The sequence below is a fragment of the Cavia porcellus genome, unplaced genomic scaffold (genome assembly GCF_034190915.1).
Source record: "Cavia porcellus strain 051 isolate PalLab524CR breed Dunkin Hartley unplaced genomic scaffold, mCavPor4.1 scaffold_6, whole genome shotgun sequence".
In the NCBI taxonomy this organism is placed as follows: Eukaryota; Metazoa; Chordata; class Mammalia; order Rodentia; family Caviidae; genus Cavia; species Cavia porcellus.
Genome location: NW_026947489.1, coordinates 27,955,259 through 27,967,844, shown reverse-complemented (window position 1 = coordinate 27,967,844; position 12,586 = coordinate 27,955,259). Strand labels below are relative to the sequence as shown.

At 40.6% G+C, this 12,586-nt stretch overlaps 1 protein-coding gene across 9 annotated transcripts in view; it reads left to right on the top strand.

Moving 5' to 3' along the window:
• Nucleotides 1–12,586, top strand: part of Stard9 (StAR related lipid transfer domain containing 9) — a 113,699-nt gene that overhangs the window by 8,831 nt on the left and 92,282 nt on the right. For 7 of the 9 annotated variants that reach the window (XR_010047771.1, XM_063249549.1, XM_063249547.1 and 4 more), the window contains one exon: nt 1,407–1,523. Coding sequence is in view for 6 of the 9 variants with exons in the window: in XM_063249547.1 (XP_063105617.1) it covers nt 1,407–1,523 (117 nt within the window). In the remaining 3 variants the exon portion in view is untranslated. The remainder of the gene's footprint in view (nt 1–1,406; nt 1,524–12,586) is intronic. The other 2 variants (XM_063249550.1, XM_023567531.2) reach the window with 1 other exon arrangement.

The following is a 12,586-nucleotide window of genomic DNA, read 5'->3' as shown; positions in this document are numbered from 1 at the left end:
ACTGAGCTGAGCCCCTGGCCCCGGGTTTTTTTTTTTTTTTTTTAAACAAGGTCCTGCTGTGCAGTTTGAACCTGCTGACTTTGAACTTGCTTATATAGCCCAGGCTAGCCTCAACTCACATTGATCCTCCTGCCTTGTGAGTGCTGGGATTATAGGCTGTAGTGGGGTTTTTTTGTTTTTGTTTTTGGTTCTGGGAGTCAAACTCAGCACCTTGTGCTGCTGAGCTATATATCTGGTGCTGTAGTTTTTGTTTTGTTTTTTGGTACTGGGGATCAAACTCATGACCTTGTGCTTTCCAGGCAAGCACTTATGCTGCTAAGCTACATTCTTGGACCAGGCCCTGTAGTTTTTTTTTTGGAACCGGGGATCGAATTCACAACCTTGGGCTTGGCAGGCAAGCCCTTATGCTGCTGAGCTAAATCCCGGTCCCAGGCCCTGTAGTTTTTGAGCTTGTTTTTCCCTATTCAGAGTCTGATTTCTAAATAATGTTAATGCATTTCTGTGAATAATAACATTCTCTACAGTATCCACAAGTCAGTGCAGTTCTCAGCTCTGGCTCTCCTCTCATCTACCTTGAGCAGTTGGATTATTTCTGACTGTTCAACATGATTTTTGCTTTGTTGGGTATGGATACCTTGGTACTTAGTGAGAGCTCCAGCCTGATGGACTCCATCAGGCTCAGGGGTGGGAATACTTAGAGAACAAGGCTAGTGATGAGAATGCCCAGAGGGGATAGGTGTTTTTTTAAGCTCCAAAAGCACCATTTATCTCAGTCTCATGTGACTGGTGCAGATACAGACAGATACATGAGAGTGTGATAGACATGTTTAGTTCTCTGGAACTTTGTATCTAATGAACAGGAGACAAAGGCTGCCTTTTTTGCTTTTGCAGATATCCTGTGACCAGTCTAGGTCTCTCTAATGGTACTAGTCATATTTCTGTTGCTGGGTCAAAACACATGACATACAAAACTTAAAAGGAGAAAAGGTTTATTTTTGATTTGCAGTTTTCAGAGGATTCAGACCATGGTTGGCTGGCCCCAAGGCAGAAGTATCATGGGCAAAGTGGTTGGTGGAGGAAGAGTGTTCACTTCAGAACAACCAGGAAGCAGAGAGAGGAGACGGAGCTGGGTTAAGGCACATCCTTTCAGATAATGCCCCAGTGACCTCCTACGCCTCACTTCCTGATGACATATCCAGCTATGAACTTGATAAAGGACCACTCCATCCATGAGGTTAAGGCCCCTGAGATCTAACTACTTTCCAGAAATCTCACTGCTGAACATATAAGCCTTTGGGGAAACACTTAGATCTTAACCTTAACACTTGAATAGCATAGAGTAGACAAATGCCATTAGCCAGTGTCTGACATTATAATAGAGAATTGGACTCTGTGTTTAATTTTAGGTGGGCAGTCGACCTGATGGTTTTGGAGACTCCCGGGAGAAGATTGTGGCATTCAGCTTTGATTACTGCTACTGGTCAGTAAACCCAGAGGACCCTCAGTATGCATCTCAAGATGTGGTAATGTCCTTTTTCTTTCATGCTCCACAGTTTTTTTTTTTTTTTTTTTTCCAATACTGATACTGGGGATTGAGCCCAGCATCTTTGTACAGAACAGTTCTTTTATACTTTTATTTTTGAGTGAAGGTCTTCAAGTTGCCCAGGATGGGCTCAAACTTGGACTCCTTCTGCCTCAACTCCCACTGTGCTGGCATTACAGGCATGTACCGTGATACTTGGCTTCTCGGATCGTTTTTCAAAAAAATCATACAGGTACTTTTCAAAGTCATTACGGCATAGTTGCACAGATTGGGAGTATTTAATTGATACTTTAAATTTAAAAAAATTTAATACAAAATGCCAGGTTTTTGAAAAGAAAAAATTTCAGTACAACAAAAGATCATTGGCCTTTTCAAGTATTATTTCTATGGTCGTGTTAACAAAAGAATTTTATTTCAGATGCATACATATCATCCTGTAGTTCCTTAGTTTGTCATAGCAGGATAATTACTGACAAATTAGCATAGAATCTGGCTCCTGGCTATTTTTTTTTAAAGATATTTTGGTCACAAACTAATGATATTTTGGTCTAAGGAAAGGTAATGATTGAACCTGAAGGAGGTGGGTGAAGACTGCTTAGTTAGGGCATGGAATTAACCAACGCTAGTGCAAGCCTGGGTCTCAGCATGATTCTGGCAGTGTAAGTTAGCTCAGGTGGTATTTGGATCTGGTGATAGTGACTGTGGCTCACCTCAATCGTGGCCTTGGATTGTGTGCAGTGGGTGGGCTAGGAATCTTGGAGGCTAGTTGTCTCTGAGTCTTAGGGCTGGAAGGTGCTCCTAAGCTGAGGGATACAGGCCTAGACATTAGTCTGGCAGTTTACAGTTTACAAAGTATATAGGGACAAATTCTGCTGACCTGCTGCCTGGGGATGGAGAAGATCAGCCAAGACATTGCCAGCTGAGCTGTTGGTCATCCTTTTTCTGTGTGTATGTTTGTTTATGTGAGGCAGGGTCTCACTATGTAGTTTAGACTAGCTTTGAACTCACAGTGATCCTTCTGCCTCAAGCTTCCCATGTCCTGGGATTACAGGCATATGCCACCAAGCCAAGCTTCACCTATTCTTTTCAATGAAAATCCAGCATTTGTTTTCTGCTTACTTTGGTCTTTTGTGAAAATTCATATTATCAAGTCTGAGTTACACAGGGGAGGATACACTGATTTTTTGCTAATGCAGACTGCTAATCCATGGAGGCATCCCCTGTCCTCCCCTCCCATAGGAGAGCGTATGGAAACAAGATCCTAGGACTCTGCAGGATTTCTTGTCTCTGTGGGCCCTTTTGTTGTGAGTGCACTACCTTCATAGTCTTGATCTGTTTGCTATAAATAGTAGAAAAGGGAAGTGTGGCCATTACTTGACTCCTGTCCAGTCTTCTTTGTCCTTTGGAATATAAGGACACTGTAGGTCTAAACTTATCTTTTGACCCTTGATTTTTATTCTGGCACTTAGTGTGTGTGAGGTATCTGGTTACTAGTATTTGTAACTCTTAACTGAAATCTTCCAAGAAGAGCCAGGAAAGGAACTGACTGTCAGTAAGAGATGATGGAACTCCTATGCCAGGACACAATTGTGATGTATTTGTGACATAGGAGACAGGGGTCTTTTTTTTTTTTGGGTACCAGGGATCAAACTCATGACCTCACGCTTGTCAGGCTGGCGCTTATGCTGCAGAGCTAAATCCCTGGCCCCAACAGTGGTCTTTCTATTAGCAGAAAGCACAAACATTCTGATAGCTGTTTTAGATCTCCTGACCATGGTATACTGACACCTGTAATGACTTTACAGAGGAGGAATTAGGTATTTTATGTAACATTTGATAAAACAATAATTTTGGAGGAGACATGTATATTATACATGTATGTTATTATTTTTTATACATGTATGTTATTATTAACATATGAGTTTTGTGTGTGGGTCATGTTTTAAATTTATGTAGTTTAATTGTATAAGTAATCTAGTAGAGACCCAAAAGACAATAGAGGAGAATTCATAAATATGATTTTTCTGTTGCCTGATTTGGAAGTTAATGAAAAGTTCACGTGGGATAAGACAGGAAGCCTGTGCAAAGAGATAAAACCAGTGTCTCCTGAGATTTATTCTGTCATGTTTATTAATTATCTGAGTCCCTCATCAGCTCCAGGAGGAGTGAGGATAGGAGAGAGAAGCCTCTGCCACAAGCTGGAATAGAGCCAGAGGTCCAATATGTTAGGACTCAGTGCCAAATGATGTAGTCAGTGGGCTTCATGGCTTTAACAAAGAAGTCAAATTCCAGAATCAATTCTAATTGCCATGGCTCTGAGGTCATCAGGGGTAGGGGAGGTGGCATGTCATGAAATTATAGAATTTGGAAATGAAAGAATTTAGATGTTATCTATGTTTTCTAGAGGATTTGCAATCATATTTGGTGAGAGGAGTCAGTATTATTTAAGTATAATTTAGATATAGTAAAATTAATCTTTTAATTGTAGTGTGTAATTCTGTGAGTTTGGACAAACAGGTCAGTATAATATATAGTATATGTACATGTACATATGTATGTGTATATATATACATATACAGTATGTGTATATATACATATATGTATACAGTTCATCATCCCTAAAGTTCCTTTATCTCCCTTTGTAGTCTCTTTCCTACCCTTTGCTCTTTGTAGCTTCTGATCTATGTCCTGGTCACCCTCCAGTTTTGTCTGTTCCAGAATGTCATATAAACGGACTCATAGTATATGGCTATTTGAGTTAGGCTTCTTTCAACTAGTGTGATGTATTTGAGAGTCATCTTTACTGTGGTGTGTATTAATCTTTTTCTGACCTTGTTTAGACTTATTTAAATCATTTTTTCACCCAAAAGGATTTGTATGGTTTTAGACTACTGATTCTAATTGTAAAACATGTGAGACCAAGTATCTGGATACCAGTGCCTCTTTGATTTCTGGGTTTCTTAATGATGTTAAGGGAGGACTGTCACCACCCTTAGAAAAATAACCTGGTCAGACATATTGGTGCACTCTTGTAATCCTAGCATTTGGAAGGCTGAGGATCATGCATGGAGGATCACCATGAGTCAGTGTCAGCGTGGGCTACTTAGTGAGACCAGCCTGAATTATGTAGAGTGACATTGTCTCAAAACACCAAAAAGAGAAAAAAGAAAGAAACACAGCACTAAATTATAGAATTTGAGGTACAGTACCAGACTAAAGTATTCAGTGGCTATTAAAGAATAACCAAATGTTTGGCTTTGGGAAGATTTTGAGTACTCATAAAGGGTCATTTGTAGATGGATATCGATGAGGCTGTCACCTGTTCAGTTTTGGTGCTGCCTTGTCATAGTCTTTTAGTTTGTTCAAGTATGAAGGAAAATTTGTAATCTGGTTCAGGGTTTCTGAAGCTCAGCACTATTGATATTTCTACCATGTAATTCTTTTTTGTGGGCGTCTGGCCTGTGCATTATAGGATGTTCAGCTGTATTCCTGGCCTCTATCTACTAGTTGTCAATGGCAGTGTCTCAGTTGTGAGAATCAGAAATATCTTAAGACATTGTCCAATATTCTAAGCCAGTCCTCTCCAGTAACCAATGTGGCTCTGTTACGGTTGATACATTGTGTCAACTTGAGAAATTTAGAAGGTTAACTGAGAGACTCAGCAGGCAGCCAGGGTTCTTACTTTGTGAATACCCTCATCCTGTTCAAAGGAGGGCGAGGAGATTTTGCCAGCGCTACACCCGCCCTGAAGTGTGGGGTGGCCTGTGTAGAGTATTAGCCAACAGAAGAGGCTTGTTTTCTGCCTTTTGCTCTGGCTGCTTTTGCTTGCTGCTGCCTTGAAGTGTTGCCCCCAGTGCCATGCCACCTTGCCTAGGAGCCAGATGATTATGGACTGAAACCTCCAAAAACTGTAAGAAATACTTTTCCTTCCTTCATTTTGGGTGTTGAGTGTTTTGCCCCAGCAACGAGAAAAAAGTAAAAGTAGCCAACACAAGCTCTGTAACTTTTACGGGTTGGCCAGGCAGTTTACTGCACAGGCAGGTCTGGGCCTTTCTTCCTAATGGTGGTCCTTTCATTGCTTTGAATCATTTTACTTCCCTCTTTGTATATTTCTTATTAGTCTCAAAAGATAGTTTCAATGATTCTTAATGTGTTGTCACTTCCAGTCCTTACTGATGATATACCTGAGTAAATAGGTCAGGTGTCAACAACCATGGATCACTAGAGAGTAAGTCAGCCACTCAAAGTTATACTGAGAGGAGCCGGGTGTGGTGGCTCACACCTGTAATCCCAGCACTCAGAAGGCTGAGGCAGAAGGATCTTGCAAGTTTGAGACCAGCCTAGGCTACAAAGTGAGCTCAAGGGCAGCCTGAACTACATAGAGAGACCTTGTCTCAAAAAGACAAAAAAAAAAAAAAAAAAAAGTTCTACTGAGAGGCAATTTTGTTTGTTAAATGCTTATTGATGGCATGGTGTAATTTAAATGTTTATCATTTTATTTAATTTCTATTAAGCCTACATTATTTATTCCATTTTATAGATAAGTAAACTGAAACTCAGGCCATCTTGAACTATATAGCAGATCCTGTCTCAAAAAATAAAAACAAAAAACAAGGAAACAAAAAAGTCATTGTCTTAGTTACTTCTCTCAAGTTGCTGAGACAATACCTGGTACCCAAAATGAAGAAAGGAAAAGTTTATTTTATTTAGCTCACAGTTTGTGGAGGTTTCAGTCTATACTCAGCTGCCTCCAAGGCAGAATGGTATAGCTAAGGAGTGACATTCATGGCAGCTGTTGCATATACCAAAGGTACCAAAGGTGACAAGAGCAAAAGGGTAAAAGGGAGGGGCAAGCTGCTTTTCCTCCCTTATATTATTGTATGTAAGCAGGTGCAGCATTCACGCTACCAATACCAGCACTAGACAACCAATCACAACCTCTAGATTCAGCCATCTTCATAAGGCCCTCCCCCCATGACCATATGAGGCATTGAGGAATCATCCAGACATAAACCGTAACAGTCACTTACCCAGTAAGTGGTAGAGAGAGATTCAGATCCAAGATTGCTCAACTCCAAACTTCCATTAAGCCCTTTCTACTAAGCCTCATTGACTCTCACAGTTTACCCTCTCCCAAAAAACATTTAGCCTACTGGTGGCCTCACATCTGTTCTACACTTTGATTTAATCTCTTAAATTCCTTAAAGGGTAGAGAATTTTACACCCTTCTCCCCAAGTTTAAGTTCAGAAAGTTCAGATTTAGAGATGGTAGGTTTAGAGATGGTACATGATCTGCCAAAATCACATAGAAAGAAGTAAGTCCTGGGTTAGAACACAGACCATCTGAATGCAAAGTTCATATTCTTCACTATGAAACAGTGTAAAAAGAAGAGAAGAAAGAGGATATGGAAATAAAAGATGAAAACTTGGAGGAGGAGGAGGAGAGAGATAGTAAAAATGAGAACAATTACAGAGAATGAGGAGTGATGAGGGATCATAGACTTATCTATTATCCCAAAACACGGATGCCACCAGCTCCTCTATGCCTTACTTTTGTGTTCTTGAGGTAGTCTCTGTACAGCCCAGATTGACTCTAAACTTTTTTTTTTTTTTTTTTTGAGACAGGTCTTGCTGTGTACTTCAGGCTGCCTTGAATTTATGGAAATTCTTTTGCCTCAGCCTCCCAAATGCTGGGATTACAGGCATGTACCATCATGCCTAGCCCTGGCATCAAACTCTTGGTCCTCCTGCTTTAGCCCCTTAATGCTGGAATTCAGGTGGACGCCACCATGCCCAGAAGTTTAGGGCAGGCCTTTGTTGGTCTGTATGGTATGTCCATATTTGTGACTATTTGGACTTGCAGCCAAAGCATTTCTTTAAAATTGTTCTACATTTTGTCTGGTCTGTTTCTCTAAATTTGAACTTGGGTTTGAGTTCAGGCAGAACCATTTAATAGCCAACTTATTTTGGGTAAGTTACTTTACCTTTCTGCATCCTAGCTTTATTAGTGATAGTAGAACTTGGCTCAAAGAGTTACTGTGGAAAAAAAATGAAATAAAAAAGACAGAAAGGATTTCTCATTTTCTTCTTCACACCTATTGTTCTGCATACTTATACTAACAATCTACAAGGCTGTTCCCTGCCTATGTGTCCAACTTTAATCTTTATCACCTCACCCTACCTGTCATGTGCTTCAACTGTGACAAATTATCTGTAGTTCTTTGAAGAGTAAGAAATAAAACTTTAAAGTTTTGAAATAAAATGAACATCTCTGCATTTTTGCAATTGTTCCTCTTTCTGGAATGTCCTTTTCCTTTCCAGCCTCCTGAGTACTCATTCAGGTCAAGTGTCACTGCCTCTTTCCAGTTGATTATTCTCATCTTAGTGCTTTTATTTCTGTTATCCCTAAATAATATTAAAATTACATATTTGCCTTTTTGTCCTACAAACTCTGCCATAGTCCTTTAGCTTCTTGGGGACAGAGGACAGTTACGACATCCCACCAGAGTTTCATCAATTAAACACTAGGATATTCCATGAGTTTTTGAGTGCTATGGCTTGGGTCCCTGTTGTAGTATATATTATAATAGTACAAGAGGAGCAAGGCCCAAGCTTTTTTTTTTAAGAAGTAAAGTAGATTTTAAAAGCTACTCTTTGAATTTGAGTATGATCCTTTTTGGAACTAGTGTGCTTTGCTTGAAAAACTAAACTAACTTCCCTTCCTCCTGGTGAGGAACATCTGTTGTGGACAAGGAATCTGCTGCTCAAATGTATTGTGTTTGCAGCTCTGTATGTTTGTAAAACTTTCCATGAGGAGCCTTAGCTCAGCTTTACTCATCTTGGACTGTATGTGGCTGTTCAAAACAAATTCAGACTGAGTCAACAAAAAGTGTGTCCAGGAACAAAAACTACCCAGCCCTTTGTGGAGATCAGTTGCTTCTATTCTCCTGGGAATCTATTTTAAAATGACTTGTTACTTGGCTAAAACACGATGCCTAAAACACTTGTAACTTTTCCGGATAAAAACATCATGTAAGTGAGCAGGAGATTTTTCTCCCCACAAGTACTGAATCCAAAATGAAAATTAAAAGCTTGGAGTGATGGCACATGCCTGTAATCTCAGCACTTGGGTGGCTGAGGCAGGAGGGTTGCTGTGAGTTTGAGGCTGTCTTAGGCTGCAAAGTGAGTTCACAGCTAGCCTGGGCTGCAGAGTGAAACCCTGTCTCAAAAGAAAAGAAAAAAAAAAAAAAGAATTGTAGTAAGATGCTTGTGTTTGTTGTTTTTATGTTTGTTTGGTCTTCACAGTACAGTGAATACTAAACAGTACAAAGTACAGCATTGTCTGCCCTTTGAGAACCCTGAGGGAGTGAGTCACATATTCTGCAGTGAATGTTTTCACCAGTTCTGGATTTCATCATGAGGATGTCAAGAGCTTAGGGAGACTTCACAGGGAAGCATCCCCAAAACAGGTTAAAGAGCTGGGCTGCAGGAACCATGAGAGCTGTTTGTATAGTGCATGTTATGTGCAGTTGGTATGTGGTTATATAGTGAGGCAATGTTGGTTCGGCAAGAGGTAGAAAACAGGTGATAATGCTCCAGGGTATAGAACTGGATGAGTTTTATAGTTTATGCAGCATGAGAACCAGCTGGTCTTCATTCCCATTAGGCTAAAATAGAAGATTTCAATAAAATTGCAGAGACTTGTATGTAATTAGCACATAAATAGCAATGTCTATAGAAGTTTTGAATCCCCATATGTGGTATTTATAGTTTAACATTAGAATTTCAGTGTTAATGTTGGAAGAAGCTGCTAGAGAACTTTCAAGATGCTTATTTTAAAGATGATGGCCTAGCTGATGTGGCAACATATACTTGTAAACCCAGCACTTGTCCCAATTTTAGTATATGTGTTGCTGAAGCTAGCACAGTTCCAATACTCGGGAGGCTGAGGCAGGAGGATCCCAGTGAGTTCAAGGACCCTGTCTCAAAGAACAAAACAATAACAAATACAAAATGGAAAAAAAAGGAAGATGATGGCGTAGAGCCAGTTGTGATGGTACATGCCTCATTATCTCAACTCATAGGCTGAGGAAGGATCACAAATTCAAACCAACCTGGGCAACATAGCATCTCAGCAACACCCATCTCAAAGTAAAAAAAGGGCTGGGGATGTATTCAGTTTGAAGATCCTGGATTTCAATTGTCAATACTACCAAGTGGGGTGAAGTGGCTTAGAGAAACAAAATGTCAGTTACAGAGTTTTTTTTTTTAGTGAGTCCAGAATTGTTCTTCAGGTTGCAGGAAAATGCCTGTTGCTTACTTTAGTGGTGGAAGCCATGAACTGCAAACACAAAGGTGTGGCAGATAATGTGCTGCTAGAAGAACCCTAAGGAGAGATCTTAGTTTTTAGACTAGGTCTGTTCCTAGCTCTGTACTCAGTCAAGATGAGGAAATGGCACTGGTACCACCCAGGAGTGTGCGAGAGTATTGAGTGCCTGTTACAGGCTCACTAGTGGGTGGGAACAGGCTGTGGTCAGATATTCCTGCCATAGAAATCTGCATTATTCCTGTCTGGAGACCTCAATTTATTACAAATGAAGGCAAACAACCTATTATCTATTGCCTCAAGAAAGCATAGTGGTGCACATCTGTAACCCCACACTTGGGAGACTGAGGTCATGAGGTTTGTCACCAGTTCAAGGCCAGCCTGGACTTTATAGTGATTTGAAGGCCAGCCTGAAGTACACAATGAGACTATGTCTCAAGAAAACGAAACCAAACCAAAAATAGGGTGAGGTAAATAGTAGTATGACCCTCTTTTTTTGTGTATGTGTGTCTCCTGTTTCTTATATTTCTTGAACATGGAGTATAAATGAAGGCTGGGGGAAAGAATGAAGAAGGTAGAAAAATTACTGAAACTGAAAAGAGACTTTGGAGGATCAAAAAGAGGGAGGAACACAATAAACTACAATGAGGAGGAATTTGAGCACTTAAAAATGATAGATACTATTAGGATTATATATTACTTTTTTTTTTTTTTTTTTTGAGACAAGGTCTCACTATATAGTGCAGACTGGCCTTGAACTCACTGTATAACTCAGGCTGGCTTTGAACTCTGGAAGATCCTCCTGCTTCAGCCTTTTAAAAAGTGATGGGTTTGGGGCTGGGGATTTAGCTCAGCGGCATAAGTACCTGCCTTGCAAGGAGGTAGTCGTGAGTTTGATCCCTGGTACCGATAAAAAGGAAAAAGACCAAAAAAAAAAAAAAAAGGGTTTATAGGCATGTGGCATCATGCTCAGATGTTATATCACTATAGCAAATATCTTCTTTTGAAGGGGAAGAATAAACTCAGATTAGCATCTTGCTTATGGTCACACAACTGAGTGGTAGGACCCTTGACACTGTGAATCTGGAGTTCAGTCTTTCACTTTGCACACACATGCAGGTTTGTTTCAGTGCTGCACGTCCTACAGATCAATTAATGGCTGTTGGATTAATTAGTTAATTAGTGATATGATGGGTATTGTAGTTAGAGTTTACAAGAGAAACAGTTTAATACAGGACACATAATTCATAGAATTATTATAATTACCCAAAGAATCAAGTACAAAAAGAGTGCAGGAAATCTGTCCACACATTAAAGACCCAAAGACTCCAGCCAAGGGCCTGGATCCCATGGCAGTATCCTGTATGAGTTCAGCTGAAGATCTAGAGCCCATGACAATCTCTCATGCAAGTCTCTTTCATGGATGTGTTCTGGGAAGGCCCAAAGGTCTGTGTCAGCAGGATAAAGGGTCTGTGCCAGTGGGCTAAGGGATCTGCCCTGGAGCCAGGAAACAATTATCAAATGTAAGAACCAGAGCTCTCCTGAAGAGTACCACAGCTGTCCTCAGCAATAACGAGGTCCCAAGCTCCTCTGATGATAAAGCTGAGTTTGTATCAGAAAGCCAGTGTGAAAGCTTCTGCAGGATATTGAACAGCACATCATCTTCCCCTCCAGAGCCAGGAAGTGATACTCAAAGGACCAGCACTCAAAATGTGCTCAAAGTTAACCACAACCATTATCAGTGACAACAGAGTCCCCTGAGCTCCCCTGTTGATGAGAACAGCCAAGTTCGTATCAGGAAAGCTCAACAAGCTCCTTCAGAACCCATGACAACAGGAGAACCAACATCAGTACTTCTTGCTCTTCAGTTTTCCTCTTTATGCTGTTGGCAACAATCCTCAGTTGGGCCCCACACCTAACACTACGCTGATTTCAGTTCAGCTGGGTGTCACAAGTTGATCACCAGTTGTCAGTCCACCACAATAGGTGATAGAAGAGATAGGACCCTGCTTGCTTGAATTTTTTTTCTGAGGTGTGTGTGTGTAGTATTGCAGATTGAACTCAGGGCCTTTAGCTCACTGGGCACATGCTGTACCACTGAGCTACATTCCCAGATCTCCCTCTGTGAATTTACTGCCTGTTTTGAGAAGCCTTCTAGTTTGCTCTGGTTATAGAAGCACTGCTAGTGGGACTGAAGTCATGTAGGTGTTAAAGCATTTTCTCATGAATATTTGCAGAGATGTGTACATTCCATCCATAGTCCTATTTTGCGCGAATCAAAATGGAAATGGAAGTATGAGGGAGAGACAATAATAGAAAAAGCCTTTTTGTGCAATAGTTGGATGGGACTCTGCTGGGTGAGCGGGGGAAGGGAGATAACCATGAGTGTTTCATTTCAGTATGTTCCCTGTGCCAGTAGCACAGCTGTTTAGCTCCATAAGCATTTTCACAGACTGGATTTTAAAGCATTAAGGTCATTCTTTTTGGCTTTGTCTAACTTGTTTTTCACTCTCTAGAAACTTGACTGTGATTCATTAAAGAATAGCTTTCAAACTCAAAGAAACATCTGAAGGACAGCGATCCTTGAGAGTGTTTGCTGCTGGTGCCAAATGCCTATGCAGAAATGAACAGTAGAAACTAGAAACAGTTGTGGCACATGTCTGTAATCATAGCACTTGGGAGGCTGAGGCAGGAGGATTGCCAAGAGTTCTAGCCCA